Source organism: Zea mays, chromosome 5, assembly GCF_902167145.1.
Source record: "Zea mays cultivar B73 chromosome 5, Zm-B73-REFERENCE-NAM-5.0, whole genome shotgun sequence".
Classification (NCBI taxonomy): Eukaryota; Viridiplantae; Streptophyta; class Magnoliopsida; order Poales; family Poaceae; genus Zea; species Zea mays.
In genome coordinates, this window is record NC_050100.1 from 6777370 (window position 1) to 6801319 (window position 23950).

General features: G+C 44.1%; 2 protein-coding genes and 1 pseudogene across 10 annotated transcripts; 1 reads left to right on the top strand and 2 right to left on the bottom strand.

Annotated features, from left to right (window-relative positions):
• The first annotated feature begins 3731 nt into the window (after nucleotides 1-3731).
• Nucleotides 3732-7539, top strand: LOC100216774 (uncharacterized). Of its 8 annotated transcripts, none has more exons than XM_008683053.2 (4): nucleotides 3737-3965; nucleotides 4070-6634; nucleotides 6774-7028; nucleotides 7193-7539. In XM_008683053.2, the coding sequence occupies exon 2, from the start codon at nucleotides 4116-4118 to the stop codon at nucleotides 5034-5036; it is 921 nt and encodes a 306-aa protein (XP_008681275.1). In that variant the 5' UTR covers nucleotides 3737-3965; nucleotides 4070-4115; the 3' UTR covers nucleotides 5037-6634; nucleotides 6774-7028; nucleotides 7193-7539. The 8 variants fall into 8 exon arrangements, with proteins under 8 accessions (NP_001136645.1, XP_008681275.1, XP_008681277.1 ...); XM_008683055.2 differs by having other exon boundaries at nucleotides 6774-6859; nucleotides 6937-7539; XM_008683056.2 differs by having other exon boundaries at nucleotides 6774-6859.
• A 1221-nt stretch (nucleotides 7540-8760) lies between these two features.
• LOC100275806 (uncharacterized) lies at nucleotides 8761-9831 on the bottom strand. The gene is given in 2 exon segments (NM_001149803.2): nucleotides 8761-9303; nucleotides 9490-9831. Coding segments are annotated over 2 exon segments (285 nt in total). The 5' UTR covers nucleotides 9569-9831; the 3' UTR covers nucleotides 8761-9097.
• An 8815-nt stretch (nucleotides 9832-18646) lies between these two features.
• Nucleotides 18647-22865, bottom strand: LOC109939511 (40S ribosomal protein S6-1; annotated as a pseudogene). The gene is made up of 7 exons (NR_164644.1): nucleotides 22638-22865; nucleotides 21514-22363; nucleotides 21019-21100; nucleotides 20801-20911; nucleotides 20095-20143; nucleotides 19468-19534; nucleotides 18647-19093 (listed from the first exon to the last, which is right to left on the bottom strand). The product of NR_164644.1 is annotated as a 40S ribosomal protein S6-1 (transcript).
• Nucleotides 22866-23950: the final 1085 nt, after the last annotated feature.

Consider the following 23950-nt stretch of genomic DNA (forward strand, 5'->3'; position numbering starts at 1 on the left):
CATAGGGCGTGACCTCACGGTTGCGAGGCGGCACCCTGTTCAGGACATAGCACACCGTGAGTACTGCCTCGCCCCACCAGATGTCAGGCATCCCCGAACTTTGCAACAAAGCATTAGCTAAGTCACACACCGTTCGGTTCTTCCTTTCAGCTACCCCATTTGACTGAGGTGAATATGGAGCAGTGGTTTCATGAATGATTCCACACTCTTTGCAGTACTCATCAAAAAGGTTGGAAAGGTATTCACCTCCTCTATCAGACCGAAGCCTTTTAATTTTCTTGTCTAACTGGTTTTCAACTTCAGTCTTATAGATCTTAAAGTGTTCTAGTGCCTCATCTTTAGTTCTGAGTAAGTAAATATAACAGAACCTGGTAGCATCATCTATCAAGGTAAGAAAGTATCTTTTACCGCCTTTTGTGATTATACCATTCATCTCACAGATATCTGAGTGAATTAGTTCTAAAGGAGTGGTACTTCTACCTTCAACCGTATGAAACGGTTTTCTAGGCTGCTTAGCTTGCACACAAATACCACATTTTACACCTTTAACATGTTTATATTCAGGAATTAAAGACATGTCACTTAATCTCTTAATGGCCTCAAAATTCACATGACACAAACGGGAATGCCATATATTATTAATGGAATCGTTATTACAGACCACATTAACATGGTAAGAAGAATGATTGTTCAAAACAGAAAGACGGAACAAACCGCCTGACTCATATGACTTTCCAACAAAAGTACCAAACTTAGACAGGACCACTTTATTAGACTCAAACACTAATTTGAGACCCTGTCGACATAACAGCGACACTGAAATGAGGTTCCGGCTCATCGAGGGCACATAGAGTACGTCCTTCAGCACGAGCGTCTTTCCTGAAGTTAACTTCAGGTAGACCTGTCCAGTACCTCGAACTGCTGCCGGAACACCATTTCCCATCAGGACTGGTGCGCTGTTGAATCCCTGGAATGAAGAGAACATGGATCGATCAGCACAAATATGAACAGTAGCACCGGAATCCATCTACCAGTCATCTGATGGACTTGCCATAAAGGCCTGAAGTGCATACCCTGGGGTGGAGTTAACCACCACGTTCCCTTCTTTGCGCTGAGGTGGAGGACCTTTTCCCTTCCTAAGTTTGCACCTCCGAGTTGTATGCCCGGAGACACCACAAACGTAGCAGATAAAGTCCTCCTTTTTCTTCTTCATCTTTTTGGACTTAGGTTGGTTCATATTCTTCTGTGGAGAGTTCTTCTTCTTCTTCTGGAATTTTCTATCTCCACCCTTCTCAACAACGCGAGCCTGGAGTTGCTGGGATGGCTTGTTACTGGACCTTGCACGCTCTTCCACATTTATCGCAGCTGACAACTCAGTGAGAGTCATTTGCTTCTTCATGTGGCGGCGTGAAGTCACAAAGTCTCGCCAAGAAGGCGGGAGCTTTGCCAGTATTGCATTCACTTGAAAACTGTCTGGTAGGACGCAGCCATATTGGACCAAGTCCCTAACAAGGAGTTGAATCTCCTGTAGCTGCTCCATAACAGACCTTCCCTCAACCATTTTATAGTTGAGGTAGTTTTCCGTTGTGAATGACTCATTGCCATTGTCAACTTCAGAGAACTCGTTCTCAAGATCAGTCCATAGACCCTTAGCGGAGGTAAAAGCAGAGTATACGTCAAATAAGCGGTTCGACAAAACGTTCAGCAGACGAGACAAGCATGCCTCATTGGCTTCGTCCCACTTGGCCTTCTCCGCTAGTGCGGTGGCCTTCGCTGCATCATCAGAATCATCTGATGCAGCCTGGGGAACAGCCGACGTCACTACCCAAAATAATTTTAGGTCAGTGAGCCACATGCGAGTCTTAATCTGCCAGCGCTTAAAGCTAGCGCCGTCGAACGCTTCAGGCTTAATGACATCAGAACTGGAGGCCATAATACGAATTGGTTTTCTGGATTGTTGTAAATTTAGAGAAATAAGTGACATGCTTCCTTCATATTTAAATAAATTAAATATTCTAATTCCGAATAAAACAAGCATATAACTCAGATAAATGACATATATAATTATTGCAGCAATGAACAGTAGCAATTCTAGAACATGTAAACATGTAAAATAGCTACTCAGATCCATTTCATAATTAAACATGGCTTGCAGATGAAGAAGGCAGATTAAACTAATAAACATGATCGTTTATCTCAAAATATTGCTCTCAAAATAGCGGGTTGCTGCACTAAACAGCCCTCCAACGCTAAGTGGTGATCAAAGATCCTCGACTAACGTGACAGTCCTATTTTACCAAATCAGGGTTTTAGTTCAAATATTATAAGCCTAGAAATCAAGCATGAATATCAAGATCAAAACAGTGTGCACAGGAATTAAGGAACAATAATGAACTTAAATAATCAGCCTGCACAATATAGTAAAAGAGATGACTAGGCACAAATAATATCAATGCTGAAAATTAACAACACACTAAAACCCAGACTGTCACGTTGTCTCACTACACCGCTATCATCATTGAGCTAATAAATCCGCCCACAAATTGTGCAATCACACCCAAGTAAATAATACTAGCAGATTGCACAAAATTACTCAATAAATAAATAGAGGCAACGGGTAACTCACAGCACGTAGATTGTCTACGTGGGAAGACCAGCTCAGCGAACACGAGGTTCTGTCCCAGAAAACCAATTCCGCCGCCCACGTCCGGACCTGCACGGCGGGAGGTTGACGGAGATACTAGAGCCGCTGCCGGAGTCGAGGGAGACGTCCTCGACACCAGCCCGAGAAGAGGAACACCGCGCAACAGGGAGCCCAAGCACCAGGCCACGGTGGACAATAATCAGAACAGACCGAACACCACACAGGCGCACGGATCGAGCAACAGGGCACAAGAGAGCCACCAACGCAGCTCTACTCTCTTCCACTCCCAATCACCACTGGCAAGAATCACCACAAGAACACCAGGAACGAACAAATCGCTCCAAATCACGACTGTAACTGAGAGGGGAAGAAGAACAGAGAAACTTGCGTCTCTGCGAGCTGGCCTGAACAGGGGGCAAGACGCTATACTTATGGAGCCGGGCGAGCCGCAGGTGGTTGCAGAGGAGCAGCGGAGAAGCCGGCCGGCCGTGCGAGCAAGCCGTAGGATACGGCTGGGCGTTGAACGCCGCCGCCACACAGCCTTGGCGGCTACTCCTTTGGCAGCCACCCTCTGCCCCTGCTTCTACTCACCGCAAGGCATGATTATCCCTTGCCTTTGATCCCAGCCGTCCCTGAGACCGGTGTCCGGCCCTGAGACCGGACGGTACGCGGTCCGAACTGTCCGTCAGCGGTGTGGGTGTGGACGCTCCGCGTGTGCGCAGAATTAGTTACGTGCGTGCACAGAATCAGATAGGATTTTAGATTTTGCGGATTTATTATCTAAACCAGCAAGGTTAACTCGAGACTTTAAACTCCAAACCCTACGATACAATGTTGATATAGAGGATGAAATTTAGAGAACATTGCTGGAGATGGAGAAAATATAGAGAACATAATCTTTTAGAGAGTGTTGTAAATGATAGAAAATATTGATTTAGGTGATGAAATTTAGGGAATGACGTTGGAGACAGTATGAGACGATACTGCACCGCAAGGTTTCGCCGACCGGCGTCAGCTGTCAGTTGTCATGTCACACTCCAAACCCGCACGTGCCGTTGACCGCAGCCATTTCCTCTCTCGGCCCAAACAGCCACCAACCAGACACGGCCCAGCCTCATACACCCGCGCCCGCTGACACTGCTCCCTGCCAACTACCCTTCGGCCTTCGCGGCTTCGCGTCGCCCACCCACGACTCGTCGTACACCCGGTCCGCCCTCCGTCGCTGAGTTCGTTCCCCTTCACCCTCCCCCACCCCCTACCCCGATCGCGCAGCTACGGCGAAACCCTAGCGACGAATTCCCCACCGAATCGAGGATTCCAAGTAAGTTCTGCTCTTCCCTGCGCTCCATCCTTGCCCCGATTTCTTCGGGGCCGACGGGCCGTGCTGGTTCGGTTAGATCTGAGCACCCGGGCTTGCATCGTTAGGGTTCCTACCGGGGCGAGCGCGGGGGCAGCATTCCGGGAGCGGTTGATGGCGACCTGCCGCAAGACGGCGCGCGTCGATGTCACCGAGCTGAAGCAGCGCCTGGTGAAGCGCCTGGGTCGGGAGCGGGCGGTCAAGTACTTCGCGCACCTCGCCAGGCTGCTGAACCTGAAGCTCACCAAGGTGGAGTTCGACAGGCTCTGCTTGGCCACCATCGGCAAGGAGAACATCGCGCTGCACAACGCGCTCATTAGGGGGATCATAGGCAATGCTCTGTCGGGGGTGCCTCCGCTCAGCCGGCAGGCGGTGACGGGGCAGTCGGGCACCACCACCGCCCCCAGCGGGCAGTGCGTGGGCGTTGCGCTGCCGGTGGTGGAGAATGTGGGGGCAGTGGTTGATTCGGGTGATGGCGAGCTGGCGAGGGAGCGGGGGGCGCCGGTGGGGAAGCTGGTGTCCGTGGAAGATGGGGAGGAGGTGGAGCAGGTTAGGTATGCTCCGTGTGTCCAGAGCCGGAGCCCGATAACAGCGCCATTGGGGATTTCAGTCGCTGGGGGCAGTGGTATGAGGGTAAGGAGGAAGTTGGATGATTCAGTGGTGTCATGCTATGATTCTGGACAATTGCTGGATACGGGTTCTCTGTGCGAGGGTTTGCAGCGGTGGCTGTACAGTAACGGCACTGGAGTGACGGTGCAAGCCGTCGATGCTTTGAATCATGGGTTAGATGAGCTGTTGCGAAGATTGATTAAACCGACCGTAGATTTGTCGAGGGTAAGAGCCAGCAGTAGAAGAATTAGCAAAGTCAATCAAAAGTTTGCTGGTAGAATGAATTCTTTGCAACATCCAAATCAGGGTCAGTGTACAACGTTGCAAGATTTTGCAGTTGCTGTGCAATCTGATCCACGTTTGCTTGGTCCAAATTGCCCCACGCAAATCGAGAAGATACAGGCAATGACATTTGGAGGGGAATGATACATAGTAGCCCGTTATAGCTGATGAATTTCTCAAAAGGAGATGCTGTTAGCTGGCATTGAAGTAAATGAAGCGGCAGATCCAACAGCGCTACAAAATCTGAGTATTGCAGCACTCACGGAGTCACGGGCAAGAAATACCAAGGCCCAACAAGTGAACAAAGGGTGATGCAATGGACAGTGTAGCATAAATTCTTTTTTGGGAATATATAGCCCGTCGATAATAAATCGAAGAATCAATATGGTTGGCTGATGTCCAGGTCAAGCTGAGTAACTCCTTGACAAACATACTCTCAACTCTTGGCACAGACTATGTTCCGGTAGTACTTTTAGAGATTTGTTGCGATGTTGTAATAGAGCATTTTCCTCTTATTACAGACTTAAATGTAATCATTTTTCTCAGTGATCAATGATCATAAATGATGCCTTTAATGGCTCATTGCTCCTGTACATTGTATTCAGATTATGGCAATGACCGATTGCAATTAAGATAAAAGTTTAACCCTGTTGAATAAATATATGTTTTTTATGCCCAAGGACTTCAAATTCTCTCCTATGGCTGGAATATAAATGTTCTAAACATGCATTCATCCAAATGAGTTACAGTTGAGTTGCCAGGAATTATGATATGTACTTTTCTAATCGAATCAAATTTCTGGTTCTCTGGTGTGTTGATTTCGCGTCTATTACTGTAGTTTCTTTTATTCTAGCATCAAAGAGTTTCATATTCTGTTTTGGAATTTTGCTTGAATACACTATGCACCTTGTTCTAGTATCCATGAACTGCGCAAAAGTTATTCAAATGTTTTTTTGTTAACATTTTTTAATGTTTTCTTGGAGTTGGTATTCTTTGTTGTGATTTTTTCAGCACCCGGTTCAAGCCAAAGATTGCATCAGTTGCTTTGGGACAAATGTCTTAGTTTAGTAATTTGGGTTTTATTTTGAGTTTTTGACACAACTTATGCTTTGTTTCTGTACGCCATTACAAAACTTTGCTTGTCTTGAGCATATTTTTCTTTTTATTATCTCACTGAAGTGGTATAGACATATAGGGCTGTAAAAAAAAAAGGATTTTACCCTCTTAGAATGGTAAGCTCGAGTTCAGACTATCCTCTTTTGTTGAGAAGCATGGTGTCTTTGTCGAACTTTTTGCTATGTTCTTAGCATGTCAAATGTTGTTATATAGTCTAATTTTTCTTGCATATGATGTTTATTTATCAGTTGACTTGTTTTTTTGACGTTTCCACATATCTATAGTGCCCGCTAGGAACCTTGGTAGCCAGGATGACAGGGCTGAATGCTACCAGGTGCTTGCTATCCTTATTGAAGCTACCTGGAATAACCAGCTCAAATTAGGTTTGGTTCACAAGCAGCTTACACGGTTACACTGTACTTGAAACCCCCAAGTTTCTGCTGTCTCAGATCTAAGAACCCATATGTGATTGAGAAATATTATCCTTTTAACCTAGAGGAAATTACCTGAATTCTTATGTTTAGCTGACCATTATCTCGAGATCTTGTACTTTTTCAGTTGTCTTGCAGGTTAGTGGTTCGTGGATTGCACGTCATGCCCATGGACAGCGATGGAGATTCAGCAAGGTGCAATCATGTTTCTAAATTTGTGAATGCCATCTGCTGATTCATGTTGATCAAATCTTTGATGTCAATCAAGCCTCCTTTTCTGGATGGATTCTCATCAAGGAATATCCCCATTTCTGTCTGTTCTGCCAATTTTCAGGGCTCTGGAGTCACACACTGTCATGAAGTGCAGGATTTCTGATTAGTGCTGCTTAAGCGTAGCTTATGGTATTTCACTGTTCCCAGGTGAGTAAACCAAGAAAGTTATGACATTGCCACTAAGAATGTCAGAGTGGTAAACTACAACACATTTTTCTAAACAGTAATACTAAGAGAGGTTGGAAGAGTAATGACAATTTTTGTGTTTGTGCTATCCCATAATCAAATGATCACATTTCCTTCAAATGTGTCTTAGGTAAGTTGATTTGACGATTCTGTAAGTTGTTTTCAAATGGGAATCTGTGCCTCTTATCTCCTAAGGACTTTCCTGAGACTTGGCTTTAGGGCAAGGGGCCTCTACCAATTAGATTAATCATGTTTCTGGTTTTTTTTTTTTTTTTGCGCTCTTTGGATCACTAGGAACAAGATGGGCAGATGGTCATCGAAAAGAGATTCTCGAAGTCACCTACTGATGTAGTCTATATTGCTATATCCTTGTTGTAGAAGTGGAATGTGTTGCTAAAGGAGGTGAATCAGGAGCGTAGCATCCATGTGAAGCGCGAGGTTATCTGCTGGATGAAGAACTTTAGCCCTTCGGCTTTTATACCCACGGATGTCTACGGGATCTAAACCTGGTAATAGTAGTCTCTTTTACTTCTCTCTGTAAAACTAGAGTTCCTAGTATTGTGTACCTCATACTGCTTTCATAAAAGCTGGGTTCTTCCTCTTTAAAAAAAATAATAAATACTCGTGTCATTACTGGGCGTTGGTTTAGTTTCCTTCTATTTTCCCATGTACGCCATCTCGAGTTATATAGATTCCGCGATGTAATCTGTTGTAACAGAATATACAGTTATATTGCTGATTAGCAGTGAATTGAGGTGAATATCGCACAAGGCTTAAAAGATACGGCGGTTTCAGTTTGTGTCGAACAGCACGGAAGTTGTTCGCTTCGAATTAAAGCCACCTATTGAGACTGCTATAGCTGTAATCTATAGAGATAAAACACCACTTATTGAGACTGCTATAGCTGTAATCTATAGAGATAAAACACTATAAAAACAGTAGAAGCCATTTCGGATTATATTAAAGCCAGCGAACAACTTCTGAACTCTTTGGTCGCGCAGTCATAAAAATATTGATATTCTGGGCTTCTATGAAGCCGGAATCAGACACACAGATCTTAACCGAACTCATACATGCATGCAGACAAATGATAATTGTGAACTTATGATTGGAACAGGGCGGGGGCCGCCGGGCCGGGCAACCAACATAACTTGCCTTCATTCTATCGTTTTCTAGTGGATGTGATATGAGCGCAAGCTTATTAAGATATCATAAATAATATACTAAAATATTGATATTTTTTTCACTCCATAGCATTTTTCATGCTACCGTTTATTTTGGATTAAATCCGATATGGATTAAAGCCAAATGAACAGGCTTAGGGGAGTTGTATCTCTCCTTTCTTTCTTTTTCTCCTGGATAATTGTAAAATGTTGGCACAAATCTTCCTTTCATATCTGCTACTGCATGCGCTGTGCACAACGCCGCACCACCTCGCTCTCCGTTGGATCCAGACAGTCTTGGGCTACGCGGATTTGCCGCAAAACAGCGTCCATAAAGCTCAAGTAGTTGGCCATCGCTTGCAAGCAAGAAACGCCAGGATGTTATGCGGCTGGTTGAGCCCGAGTCTTGACTGCTTGAGTGCGTCAGTTGTAGAACAGAAGGGTGGTAGACTGGTAGTGATGATCAACACCAGCTCCGTTCCACATGTCTTTTTGTTTTTTTTCTTGCGGTTGCGGGAAGACCAGCGTGACTACGTGCTTTCCTCGTCTTCACACGCTGACGACTCCAGTGGTTCCAGCTGTACTCTAGGTATATGCATGTCATGATACACCTGTGTGCTGTGTGCCTCCTCTCGATCGTCAACGATCTTTTTAGGAGTAACTGACAAAGGCAAAACGTAGAATTAAGCACTGGCACGAATCAAAGCAAAAGTCTTCTTTGGTTCGAAGTTATTTTTTGTACATCTCGATCATCCCTTTCTCTCCGCACCCACTCCAAACTCTTCCTATGTACTCATACTCTCGATCTTCGCCGGGGGACGAGACGATGATAGTCTCGAGTCTCGAACGAGCTCACGTTCCCCTGATGACGCCCCCGATGGCCCGATCACGTTCGAGATTTTGGTCACGGGTTCACAAAGCTCGCGACCTTGGATCTTTGAGGAGCTAGCTAGCCTAGGACGATCACCAGCACAAAGCTAGGACGCCGGCCGTTGGGTTCATCAGCCAGGCTGATCGATCGATCGACGCGCGTCGCTCAGAACGCGCAGCAGTAGTAGACGAACCGCCTCCACGCGTTCCTCCTCTTCCTGGCGCCTGCGGCGGCCGCGACGGCCGCCGCCGCCGCGGCCTCCTTCTCCGCCAGCGGCACCGCCGGCCCGTCCGTCGCCCGCAGCATCTCCCACATGACGTGCACGTCGCGGTACTCGCACGTGCGCACCTCCTTCCTCAGCTTCCTCAGGCCTGCATTCACCAGCCCGGCCGTCCGTCGATGAGAAACAGTAACCAAAGGTCGAACGAGGTGCTAGTGCTAGTACTACCCGCTAATCGGCGACGGCGTACGACCGTCGACCGACGACTGAGAGCTAGCTAGGGACGACGAGTAGGTCCGGAGCCTTAGAGGCATGCAGGTATAGCAAGCGTACGTACCGGTCTTTCGGCGGAGGCCGAGGCGCGCGGCGATGCCGAGCCAGACCCTCTTCACCGGCACGGCGCCGTCCATGCACATCTTCCTCGATCGATCCTCTCCTGCTGCTGAATTTCTTGCAGGCGGCTGCGTGATCTCCTTCTCCTCTCGTCGATCGTTGGCCTCTTCTCGACCGACCTCCGTCCGAGTGTCGCCCTCGCAGCTCGATCTCACTCTCTCCCGGCCGGCCAAGCCGCTCGCCGCCTCCGCGACACAGATCGGGGGGACGCAAGCCCTGAGGCGGACGCAAGAGAAACCACTACTCCTGGTAGCTGCTGGTGCTAGAATGCTAGATATGAGAGCCTGAGCCGAGGCGGGGACACGGCCGGGACCTTTTATAGGCGAGGCGGTAGCGGCGCGGGGGAGAGGGAGGGAGGGGGAGTGAGTGACCGATCGAGCTGGAGACAAGGGAGATGCGCGTGCGATCCGGGGGCTTTTCGATCGGGGGGCCGGGGCCCGGCGCTGTCGTCCGATCTGGACGCGCGAGCAGCACGGGCCGGTCGCTGTCCGCGGCCGCGCCCCAGGTGTCGCTGTCCCCGGCACGGGCGGCTTCCGCGCGATTTCCCTCGGGATCCTGGCGCGCGGCGGGCTGCCGCGTGTGAGATCCCACGGCCAGGGCGCGCGTGAGCTGGTACCTGCTCCGCGGAGAATCGGAAATCCCCAGGGGCCAGGGCCCTTGGTTTTGGTTCCCAATTTCGCCTTTTCTTTCATATTCCGCCTGACCGATCGAGCGGAGCGCGAGCGCCGGAGGTGGACTGAGGCCGTGGAACGGCCGGCCGGCGTGAGACGTGTGGTTCGGTTCGGTCACGTTCTGACGTTTACAGCGCAGCCTTTTTTTTCCGGTGGTGGGAAATGGAATGACGGGATTGTGAATCCGAGTCAACGATCTGCATGCCGAGCGAACCGGTGTCGTACACGACAGCAGGTAGTTAAGACTAAAGAGTGTGCGTAGATATTTGATGATCTCCACCGGAACGAGGCAGGGGAAGGGAAACGTTGTTACTTCGATTGACTAGAATAGGTTTGGATTACCGTGCCTCATGACAGGTCACCATGCCACACTGCAATTTAATTTGCTTGACAGGCGCATTTTATATAGTGACGGGTTAGTGAACTGAATGCCATCAGTGATAATAACGAAATCGCTGTGAAATTCATCGTGCGGACACTGTTTTCCCAGAGTTGTAGCGCAGTTTAAAAGGTTTTCTTTTTTAAAAAAAGGAAATCCGTTTTTTGACCTTTCAATCTGGAAACAAGGTATATATAGGACGAGAAAAGACGGCAACGTACATGATAATTTAAGTTAGACGAAAAAAAACGCTGATTTAATGTACAAGAGGTCAATCCACGAAAAAATAATAACAGTCAAAGCCACGGACCCGTCTTTTGATGTCATGAAAAGAAAAGAAAAAGGCACTAGCAGTGACCATATATAGTAGCCTCACCCGCCGCTACTATATTATCACTCCGACCTTATGTCCAACAAGCAATATGTACGGGGTTTCAGAGTTCTGGTTTAACAGCTCGAGGGTTTGTCCGATTAGTTCTCAATCCATATAGATTGAACGTGATTGAGTGAATTTAAATCTCAAGCAAGTTAAAGTTTTTCTAAATATTTATCAATTCTATCAAATTCATGTATAATGGGAATAAGTGAATAAGGCATGAGGTATCCGGAACAAGCAATTCTACCGGACTATAAAAGCCGTAAAAACCATCATAAGATGCAATGTACAGTATCTCTAAAGCCGTAAAAATCGTCATAAGATAAGATGCAATTCGCAGGTAAAATAATAAGCCAGTCCGCGCAAATCATCTCTAGAGCCGCCAAAAAAAAAAAAAGATTATTTCATGGTCAGCTTGCAGCATCGGCGCCGACTCATGATGGTCCAGTATCGTGATGTGCCATCATCTATCAGACTCCACTCCAGCGACTGGCTCGCTTTTCGTTCCATCGCCGTTCGTTCGTTCGCCTTTATATATGTACGGCCGCACCACTCTGCACTGCACGATGACGATGCTACATCTCAACCACACACAGTCACGAGGAACCCGACAAGAAATGGAGGATGGCTAGCTAGATATAGCACGGCCGATGCATTCCCTACGATCGATCGAGTTGCTCATTATTAACCGCCTCTTACCTCTGTTGCTGCTCATCAGGGCGCCTGCGAACAGCGGGGGAGCCCTACTGCCCACTCCACCCTCGCCGTGCGTGCGTCGTTTGCGCGCGCGGCCGACGGCCGGTCACTTGGCCAGTTGCGCCGAGCGCGTCGCCGTCAATCAGGCGTCGCGATCCCTCGAAGTGAATGCATGGCGCTGTGTGTGGCTAGCCGACTGGCGGCGTCGTGCATGCACCGGCTGTCAGTGTCACAATCGCCGGGCTCGCTGCGTCGTACGTCTCCCTCAGCGGCTCAGCCTAGCTCTCAGGGTAAAGCTGCTTTGCCGATTGCATGCACGCACGGCGCCAAAACAATTCAAGGTGAGTCCGCCTTGGACCCGCGCGCGCGCCTTGTCCGCGTCGGTCGGCCGGCCGGCGCCGTCGTCACGCGTGCTTCTCATCCTTCCTTGCGTATGAGTATGTGAACAGCCAAACCCAACTAGCCCCAGCTTCCACCGCACCGGCCGGGCTGCCGACTTCTTCCTCCGGGTGAATGCATGCCAGTCGATGTGCCTACGGCGTGCTGCGTAATTAGCTGTCTCCAACAACAACTTCTATATACATCTCATATCTATCATTTACAATCTTCTTTATAAAAATTCATCCTCTATATCTACTTCTTCTACAACAACAACAACAACGTCCTCTAAATCACGTCCTCTATACGCAAATATCTATATTATAGACATTTTTTTATTTTTTGTACATACGTATTTGTCATACTTTCAAATATATTGTACATATTTTAGTTTTACTAAACCGATTATTTAAAGTAATCAAATGGATAGAGGACCGTTTAGAGCAGTGGCGTAGACAGTGGGTGGTTCGGGTGGGCCACGACATATCCTAAGCCGGCCCACCGGATTAACAGTCCACCAAGATCCATATAAAAATACTGATATATATTATATTTGCATTCTAATATACACATTTATAGACTTAAATGTTTAATCTATAGAGTTATATGCTATTTTTTATCTTTATATTTTAAACTAAATACCAAATTATTATATATTATATTAAATTATTTAAAAAAAATCTAATGGCATACCTCACGAAAAAATTCTAGCTACGCTACTGGTTTAGAGAACGCTGCTAGAGAGCGTAGAGGATCGTTTGATCCTCTATATTTAGCGTAGAGACCTTTAGGGACCCTTGCTAGAGCCAGCTTAATATTTGGGAAAATGGGAGTGAGTGCTTACCAACCATTATTTGGGAAAATGGGAGTGAGTGCTTACCAACCATTATGTGAGAGCAACTTAACCATTGTTGTTATACATCATCGAAAAGCGAAATGTAACTGCTGGTAGGCAGCCTGATTAAAAGCCTCAGCAGAGCGAATGCATACGATAGATGGCATGCATGAATTAAGGTGCAGCAGGTCGTCATCGACTTTAATTTGCGCGCGATTAAATAACCAATCTGCAGATCGACTTGAAGGCCCCGGGTAGGGAATGCTCTTTCTGTGCCCTTTTCATCCTCCTTTCGTTCGCTGTGACGATGGTCTCGACGAGCCTTATCCATGCTCTGCATGCCGTGGATCTCATCATGTGTCTCTTTTTTTTTTAAAAAAAAACTATCGTGGATGTCATGTCGAGATGCAAGTCAGTGTATAGTAGTAATTCTTTGTGTGGCGGATGACAAAAGAAGGATACCACTAGTCCACTACCGTTCGCATACGCTTTGTGATTTTTGAACTTTACTAGAATAATGCTTCTGTTGAAAGAAGACGTTGCCTTCTTTATCATTCCTCAAATATTATATTGGTTGATGCGATGGTTTCGCCGCCACTTGTCTTTTACTGGTTCAGAAAAATGCATCGCTTTTCCGCGTTCTGGTGTTACGTTTGCTTTTTTTTTTTAATTAGCTAGGGAGTGGCGGTTGATAAGCCTTTGTTTTATACAGCAGTTGTGCCGCTTTTAAGACTTGGCTTGTTTAGAAGGAGGAGGAATTGATGGGTTGGAAGGGCTAAAATTTTCTTGCCGTACAATTGGAATTTGAAATAGCAAAGAGATTTTAGTCCCTCTAAACCCCCTTATTTCTCTTGCTCCCAGACATTTTCTAAGTATAAGCTCAAGAGTTCAGCAAAGACATCAACATATTGAAATCTACGATTGCTAGCTAGCATTGTGTGTCGAGACTGGTGCAGAGCTGAGTCAACAATGTGTTGATGCATCTTCGCTAGCAAAAAAATATATATTAAGAAACAACACGACAGTACAATTTATTTTGTTTTTTTTGTATAAGAAACAACATGTGGTGGCTAGTACTATCATATTTATGCCTTCTAATAGCCATTGGTACCTTTAAATGTTTCATGGGTTCTTGCTCAGATCCAACATAATTCAGAAATTTGTGAGAACAGTTAACCACTGTGTGAATCATAGTGTGAAGACGAAGCAGAGTGCCTACCTCTACCTGTACAGTGCAATTATATATAATATATCATTTGTACTGACGGTTTTAAAATACATAATCATTTTATCCTATGGAAGCTTCATCCATTTTTCTATCAGATAACAGCACAATGTTATGGGAAATAGTATTCACGATTAATCTTGTCTTCATGCGCAACATTAACCGACTTTGTTTGCACTAAAACAGACAGTTGATTGTACGAGCCTTAGACGAACTCCTGTCTAGGACCTCCTATTTATGGATTGAATACGACCTAACGGTGGTTGATGCGGTAGTTTCACCGCCATTTATATTTTATCGAGAGAAAAACGCATTGCTTTCCGCGTTTTAATCACGGCAAAAAAAACCTTTGAGTTGAATGTGTGTGTGTGTTTTTTTTAATAAGAGTTCAACGTGGCTTGTTTTATATACGGAGCATCCTTGTGCACGCACACAGTGCAGCTCTGCTGGAGAATTCCGCAACAAAAGTCGTTTCCACACGACTGTGCACGCGTTGTCACCTTTCTGGATCAAGCACATACGCGCGTTGTCAGTCCATTCTGCTCCGCACCACGGAATTTCTATTCCATGAAGGCTTGAGTGCCTGAAAACAGCAAGGGATGTTTCGGGGGAACAAGTCTACTACAGAAATGATCGTTCATCCTTTCATCCACGAACCAACACTGACATAGTGACAGACTAATAACATCCACCACACTCAAATAAATACTAAACAAATACATTTGCGCATGCGACTTACTCGAGACCGAGCTCGGGCGAGACGGAGATTTCGAAAGACCCTCGTGGAGGCTCGGTTGAGACGGAGTTTTAGAGAAGACCCCCGACGTGGACCTCATGCGAGGCGGAGGTCTGGTTCCTCGCTCTCGGGGAACGTACCTAGGTAGAGTTTTTTAAGCTTGTTTTAAGAGCGTAATCTAGGTACCGCTAATTATGATACTCAACACTACCATAATAAATAAACTAAAGTATGAGGTTAAATCAGATGATGTGTACTGATCAGACATACTGGTAGACGGCGACTGCGTGGAAGCAGCAGGGTCGACGACAAGATCGAGAGCGGTCGCGTGAGGACGCTTCCCAAAAACCTTATTCGGCCTCTCTCCCGATCGCAAATGCACCTCGGCAGTCAGGATGAAGAGGTCCACGATGACGACGCGGCTATAAGCAGAGGCGAAAACCTAACTTGTTTTGAGATATATGGTCATGACCACGGACCGATAAGCACCAGCGATCCGATCTACGTGTTACGTTATCCATGAATCGATCGCGTCCTTCGCCCAACCCAGTCAAGGCAAGCGAGCGCACACACGTTTGGTTCTCCACATTCTCTCCCCTCATCCATGACTTGACGAATGAGTGTAGCTTCCATATTTAAACTAGTTTCACTCTACTTGAACTAGCAATATAGGACTATTTGTTCCATCATTTATTAGTCATACCCATACATAGGTTTTTTGATATTTTTCTAGGATTTAATTGAATTTAAAAGACCTATTAATCCAACATACCTGAGACCCGTTCCTGATCGGGCCCCTGCCTTTAGTCTTTTACAACGAGCTTTAAATCGCTGCGTTGCTGATGGGCCTGGATCGTGGTGCATTATTTGCAACCCAAACAAACAAACAGGCCACAGTCCAGCAGTTTACTAATCCAGCCTTTTCCTAGCCACGGCTCACGAGCGCACATTGGGATCAGGTGTATCGTTGTCGTACACATCAAACGCAACTTGCTCAACTGGATAAACGCGTGCCATCGTCACGCCATGAATGTGGCCTGGCCTAGGAAGTTTGTCCAGGACGAGATAAGGCTAAAATGGGGGAGAATGACGACTCTGATGTTTCGGTTCAGCTGTCCACTTCTCGGGTACTTGTGCTAATAAGGTTGTAAATGGTAAAGATAGATCTGACCGTATTCTGAGTCTCCTTGTTCGGTATCCAATCCTTATGCGGTTTATAACTGTATACGTACACTTAAAGTTGAATATTTAAAATGTTAATATTCATTTAAATTTTATATGACATAACTCGATAATATCTATAATTGAATCGATTCTAAAGAGAAAATATGAAAATAAGTATAAAAAAGCAATATCCATCAAATATCCTATCTGATTATATCTCTAGCATTGCCCTCTACAGCCATGGGTGGTTCCCAAGTCTTGCTATCTGATTAGTTGTCCATATCATTTTATCATGGACCACTGTGTGTATTCATTTTTCCTGAGTTTATGTTTAGTTGTCTGCATGTAAAATAAGTCATTTAGAGCATCTCCAACAACAAACCCTAAAATGGAGTCCTAAAATTTAAAATAGGACTATATTTAGAATGTTTAGGGTCTCAAAAGAAATGTTTACTCCAATAGTCGGACCTTAAATAATGCTATTTAGGAAATAAATCATGATATTAGGAAATAAATGGTTGGAGATTAAGTGGAAATGAGGATAGGGCTCCAGTATATGGATACTATATTTAGGACCCGAGAGACCGAACCCTATAACCATTTGATGAAATTTTATAAAATATGGCCGCTGTTGGAAGGATGTTTTATGGTTTTGAGCCATATATTTAAAACTAGGTGTGTGCCCGTGCGTTGCAACGGGAACATATATTACCACGATAACTTATATACAAAATGTGTGTTATAGTGTTATAAAAAAATGTTTCATAATTCATTTGTGATCCTGGCCATACATAAATTTTGTTCTTTTAATCTAACTGTTTCACCACTACATTGCAACCATCAGTAGCATCAGACTTCAATATATGTCATGATTTGCATAGTCTCATCGTTGGAGAGCACGTCCCACACATTTCGGAAGAAATTCCCTCGTACATCGTCAGTCATTAGGCACGCACCACCATAAGTGCTTGCTTAAATAAAAAGTCAAGTGTGTGTTTGCGAAGAGAATTAAAGGCAGGCCAACACAAAAACTACCCTGGCGGTGGCGAGAATGACGAACTGGTCAATATTGTCGGTCTTTCTATGCGTCACCTTCGGCGCTAAGATGACGCACAGTCCTTGATATAGTAGTCAAACGCGCGCGATATGGCGAGTCTCGATGACTTTTGGCTAGCCTGTCAGACAAAGTATATACCAGGCTCATCAACGAGGTAGTACACCTAGTCGTTGCACCACCAGATGTGCTACTCCTCTGTATACATCATGTTCGAGAACCACATGCGGGTGCAGCAGAAAGCCAAGCCATGCATGGATTTGCATGCGATCCAGCTAGGTCCAGGTGCTCGTGAAAGTAGTTAGGACGTCACGTGCACGTAGCGGCTACCAGGTGGGCCCGTGCCGGGCAGGGACGAGAGGGTTTTAATGGCCCTAGCTCGCTTGTTTGGTGGCTGGAGCTAGGCAAGTTGCTTCGTTTCGAAGCATGTATATGTTGCATGCACGCCGTTGCCCACCGGCAGGACGTACAGTGCAGCCAGTGCGCGCGCGGCGGGGAAGGCGTGAGCCGTGCACGACCGGCCGACGTAGGGGCGGGGTGGCTGTTATATAGTCAGTTGCTTCCCGCACCGCACAAGCGGCGCACAACAGCTAGCACACAAGAACTTCTGTCGTTGAATTCAATTTTTCTGTGATCTTATATTTTCAACAGCCCAGGCATGTAACATGAGGAAAAAAGATGCAAGAACATACCTAATGAAAGTACTATCCACCACAATCAATGTCTGCCATAAGAATAATATATACCAATCTGGCATGTCAATAGATCAACAGGCAAGTGATGACCAAACAAAGAAATGTCAACCGAACCAAATCAAAGGTTAGGAAAGCCCAAAAATTCGAAACACATCCATCGCAAACTCCCCGAGCCGATCCTTGGCCAAGATTGCATGCATCCCCTCCTTCATGAGCTCCTCGAGCTGATCATCGTGAACTCTTCGAGCCGATCCTTGGCCATTTTAGACATTTTTGTCTTCAAATATATTTCAATATAAAAATAAAAATATATTTTATGATTGTGTCAGTAATACTTATTCGGTATATGTTATTATAGTTTACAGATTTTATTTCTCTACAAACGAGAAATAAACTATTCGGAGACAGAGAGTAAGGTAACGTAACAAAAGTGAAGAAAAAAAGAGGGAGCTCTCACAGCCGTCCATTCCAACCATAGACGCGTCGACGACCGGCAGTCCGCGGGGATAGGGCACAGCAGGTGATATCACAGAGGTTTCATGTGTGCCCCCGTCATGCGTATCTGCTCCAACTGTAAATGGATCCTGCCCTCTGTAATATTTGATGAGTGACCCTAACAGAGCACAACAGGTAAAACCCTAAACCCTAGTGGAGTGCCCGTACGTTGCGACGACACATAGTAATATTTGATGAGTGACCCTAACAATCTATTATCATGTCATGGCTACTATACACAATATTCACATTGTAAATGGAATTACAAGCATGAATATAAAAAGTAACATAGGAGCAATTCAGATATCCTTAGTCACTATAACTTGTTTTTCTACAAGATGGTCGGAGTAAACTTATTTTGTATGTATTGTAACTTAGCAACAGATATATAATTTAGTACATAGTCATATGGTCATAATTAGGAACCTACCCTCTGTAGCTTGAGCATCTAATACAAATCTATCAAGTACAGGGGCAGTTGCAAGTTGCAACACAATCAGAGTAGCATAAGGTATTTAAGGTGTAACAAGATAGGTCTTGAAACATCTCAAAGCATCGAACATTCTTAAGCGGCGGTGGCAGCGGAAGCCTTGGAAGCGGCAGAAAGCTTGGACCTCCTCTTGGCCAAGCTCTCGCGGTCTCTCTGTTCCTTCAGCCTCTGAGCAAGAAGCTTTTGGTACTCGGCAGCCTCAGACTTCTTGGCGATCCTCTTCTTCTTGCCAATGACTCTAGTGCGCTTCCTCTAAAGGGTCAAGGGGTCACAAGCCACTGGATCTCAGTGTGCTTCTAACTTCATGTTTCATTGATTCGATGACGCCAAGACTGAACTGTATCTAGAAGCACACTAAAACCAATGAAATAAATACAGTAGCAATGCAGTTAGATACAAGAGACAATTTTTTGTGTTGGTCGATCAGCAGAAGGTAAAAATAATGTGTGCAACTATTGTCATGGAGCAGGGAAGGCATCTCATGCTAAATGAAGTTGATGCCCTTAGAAACATGGACAACTATATTTTTACTTTGTACTATGAGTATGGCACAAACCTCGAAAAGAATAGCATCTTCCTTTAATGTGAGATGCCTAGCAAAATTAGATAAAGTAGAAAAAACTTGAAGCACAACCAAGTTAAAAAACTGAAATGTAAACTCCTTATAGCACCTTACTTCCAATAAAATCATCTAACAAGTTTGCGGTTTTGTAAATCTGCTTAAATACCTGCTTTGTGACATGGTGTTGTCCAGCTGGATTTGCATTGAAATGAAAACTTGACAACCTCATAAACCTGCATATCATAAAAAGCCTATAGATTACTAAAATAGACAGGGTCATCCTCATGGGCACTTAGGCAGGACAGATACATGTATCCCATTTAGAAGTGTAAGTCAACAAATGTATTAGCAATCTTGAGGCAATTCAAGAAAAGTTTCGGTTGTCTACACACAGAAGAATCTTCACTTCTTTCGTTCAACTCTTGATTAGCATAGGTCAATATTTGATCATTATGTAACAGTCCAATAACTATTTTACTAAGAGCAGAAAGGATAGTAACATTTTCAAACTTCTCAGATGAATGCTCAAGGTTGGCTTGAAACAATACCATGTTTTCATCAATAGTGCAAACCAAGTATTTGTAAAAACCATCAAAGAAAACTATGACTGTAAATTTGTGTTTGCCCAACTGATTCTAAGATACTTGAGGATCTCCATATTGAGTGAGCATAATAGCTAAACAATCTGTTTTATTGTTACATGGGTCTCTAATGGTTTAAATATTATTCGTCTCCATATTATATACCTCTATCTATGAAACACGAACAAGAAAAAAAAGTGTTAACAACATACTGCTCATGTGTTTTTCAGTTATAAGATGTGTAGCCCCTGGGTCCCTAGCCTGAAGAAAACAAGTCTGTTAGACATTTTGAGGAAATGCTGTTGTAGATTGAACTTTTTTACATGAATCTGTAGATTGCAGAAAATGTGAATTTAGGGCTGACTCCCATAATCTTCATATAGTATAAGTTATGACCAACAAACCTCTTTATGTCATGAACAACCTTATAACCTATTACATGAAAAAATATCTCTAAGAAACAACAAATCTATAAATTGTCAAGTAAATATTGCGTAGAAGCAATTTTTGAGATTAGTGGCATACCGCTTGGATTGAAGGCTAAACAGTCACACATTAATCCTTGAAGCAGTAAGAGCCAAAGGTCTAAGAATCATTGCATAAATTATTTACCTATCGGACACATAATTTGTATTCCAAAACAGGCCTATCAAGCTCGTAAATATTGTGTTCAGAGAATAGCATGTAGGCTAAGATAACTGTGAATTCTTGCCTCCTACAACTCTTAGTACCAGGCTTAGGGGCGACTTGCAGTAGCAATGGCCCTGCCTCTGCACTCTCATGGTCCAATGTTTTCATTAGACCCTTCTATCAAATAAAATCTTATGTTGTAGCTCATTTGGTTCAATCTTCTGTTTAATGCAAATGTAGTTATGCATATTCGTTCAGTGGGTCTCATGCTAACTATGGTGCCCCTACCTTGCAAGATCCTGCTAACCTCAGAACACTGATAAGATAAGCTTGTGCTTTCAAATGTGTATGCATATTCTTTCCTTAAACGATGAAGCTTGTGACAAAGGCGAAGCAAGCCTGCAAGAGAAGATTACAAAATTCTTCAAACTCAATAATTCAAAAGCGTTTTATTGTATTTTAGAGAAAATGGATAGGTTGAGAAAAGATAGGGGTGGAAACTTTACCTTCATTGATATCCCCATTGACAAGAATACTCTGATCTTTGAGAGTCAAGGCCATGAAGAACCTTGAGACCAGATAAGTGGTCTGTTTTTTGCAAAACAAAAACAAAGGCACTTGTAACCATTGCAATTCACAACATATTAAAACAAACTCTTGTATCGTTGTAGCTGTTAGCCAACTATTAATGGTTCCAAGAAAAAAATCTTTGTGACTAAAAAGATTTGTTATCACTACATCCCACTTGTGTTTCCTAATGGCTCAATGCACATTTCAGAAAACCATCTAGATCATGATATCAGGTGAATTGTTGAATCCTTACAGCTCACTACACAACCCAACCCTTGCCCAATAAGGGAAATGTGTCACCACACCCTTCGCTTAATAAGGAGGACAAAAATTAGAGTTACCTGAAACTATAAAATAAAATGTATCACTTATGTGCACAACGATGGATACATAAAAAGAAAAGATTAAAAGAACAAGTACACTGTCATTACTTGAAGGTGGCCAGGGGAGATCCAATCCTACCTGCATGCAGGTCATCATACACGCTCAAGAATGGATGGCCCTGCATCGAAGACAACAGGAAGGGAAGGATAAGATAAGTGGTTTAGTCTTGCAGACGATTATTGAAATGAAATGAAGGTGTGAAGCTGTTTTTCAGCTTACCAATAAGGCTTGTGTTGAGGACCTATCATTAGCATCCTTATGGAGACTACAAATTATGCCGATGCACAAGTCCACTCATTGAGAATACCAAGACAACAATTATAGATGGAAACATATGATCCAAACTTTATTGGTGTTACCTTCTACATGCTTTTCCATGCATATGTAATAAGTAATATAAAAAGCAGACATTTTTACTTGAGCAATAAAACCATGAACAAGAAATGCAAGCACCCCTATGATGGCGTTTTAAAATAGGAGTAGATCAAAATTGCCAATGCCAAAATAATTACCTAATGCTAACTGTTCTATCGGACTAATGGGTCTGTTAGGACTATGAACTGTCCACCGATAAAGTTTGTGAAAAACAGGAGCTTACCTCCCATGCAATGTCAAGTGATTAGATTTTTGTTCAAATTAAAAGGCAAACTATTGAGCAAGGTAAAGGAAGTTATTGTCTTTACTGCTAAGCAAAGCGAAGGAGCAAGAAGAATGACCTCGATTGAAATTAAGTCACAGTAATTTCATAGGAGTGAAATGGAGTGATATAATTTGTAGAAACTAATTGTGAAAATGTAGGAGTGATAAACTTTGCAGAAACCAAATCGAACCTGGCACCGAAGGCTGCTTTGTCTGTGTCACGCTCGCGGGGTCGCTCCTACCAACAGCAACAACAACCTACAAGAGGCACATATAGTGTTATCGAGCAGCTGCACAGTGAAGCAAAGGCAAGACTGGCGGCTTATCAGGGAGCGTGCTAAATGAAAAAATTGTTGTGTCGAAACTTCAGATGATTGGGGATGGTAGTACCATCAAATATCCTAGACACAGGCCATATTGATAAAATGGATCTCAGAGACACCACTATACAATTAGTGCACCAAGAACTGAAGAACATGGTCGTCTAAAACTGAATCGCAAACGACTGCATTAAGAGCAGCAAGTAAATCACCATTGCAGGGGGTGTAGAATCAGTGGGTGTACACTGGTGCTTGTAGCGGTGGAAGAGGCCGAGCCACTTGAGGCGGACGTCGACGTTGTCCTTGGTGGGCTTGGCGGCGTCGATCTCCTCCATGGAGATCTTGGCAGGTCCCTGATGTCGTCATCCACGAACTGCCCCATGGGCTCCTTCTCTAGCTTCACCTTCTCCTGCGGGTTTAGCCCGGTTCGGTACTTCTCCTTTAGGGCCCAGTACCCTCCCTCCCACTCCTCGACCCTTGCTTGATTGTAAATTCAGTAGCTTGCACATTATTTTTCTTAGCGTGTAATGACTTTTTTTAGAATTAATTTCTTAGCAAGTTCTTGATATTCCCGGACATTAACTGGTAGATTATCCTCCATTCTGCTCCATCAAATTGTTAAAAAAGGTCATTCGTATGTTGCAAATATATCGATTTCAGCCATACACATTTTAGAGAATTAGCATACAGAATGTTCCTTTTTCAGTGCAAGCACTAAATCATTTCATTTTGGAGCTTTGGACACATATAAAGATAGAGATGTGTCGGTAAAAGAAAACAGTATATCAAAAGAAGAGAAACATGCATTGGAAACCAAGAATGTGGAACCAAAGAAAAGCACTGTATTTTTCTCAGGGTGGGTTTGCTTGTGGCACTTATTTGTTTGTTGATTGGATCCAAGATTAAGCATAGGTTATAATTCAGCAAGAATGTGGGTCAGCTACCTGTTCACTTAATGAAGAATCATCTATATTAAGCATAGGTTATAATTCAGCAAAATAGCAAGTGGCATCCTTTCAGTCCTAGCGCTTGGAACATATGTGCAACCTAGAAATATCATGAATGGCAACCTATATCAGGATAAATGTGATCTCAAGTACAGAAATAGGAGTATTTATGCCTTTAAAAGTACTCTATTTTCAGCTAAACTGATTTACCACATAATTGAAACAAAGAGTCCATACATCCTACTAATCTCTCCATAGTTTAGGGTCCAAAAGGCACCATTTCACCCTCAGAAAAATTCCCAAATGTCCTGCACTTAGCAACATATAATCAGTTTGCACAATCCGAAAACCCACCCAGGTTCTCCCTGTCCAAATAAATTGTTTCCAAATTGTTTTTGATGTTTTCCTGATAAGAAGTTAGTGCCATTACAATAGAAGATCATAACCACATCGAGGACAGTGTTGTACCATGATTAATAATAGCAAGATCTAGTGTGAGTAATAAGATCTCAATTAATTATAGTTTATGTTGCTATCAGACTACTTCACCAATTTTTGATGCTATCAGACATTCAGAC

Excerpts from the sequence above, each read along its gene's own strand:
- LOC100216774 (NM_001143173.2), top strand. The coding sequence starts at position 4,116 with ATGGCGACCTGCCGCAAGACGGCGCGCGTCGATGTCACCGAGCTGAAG.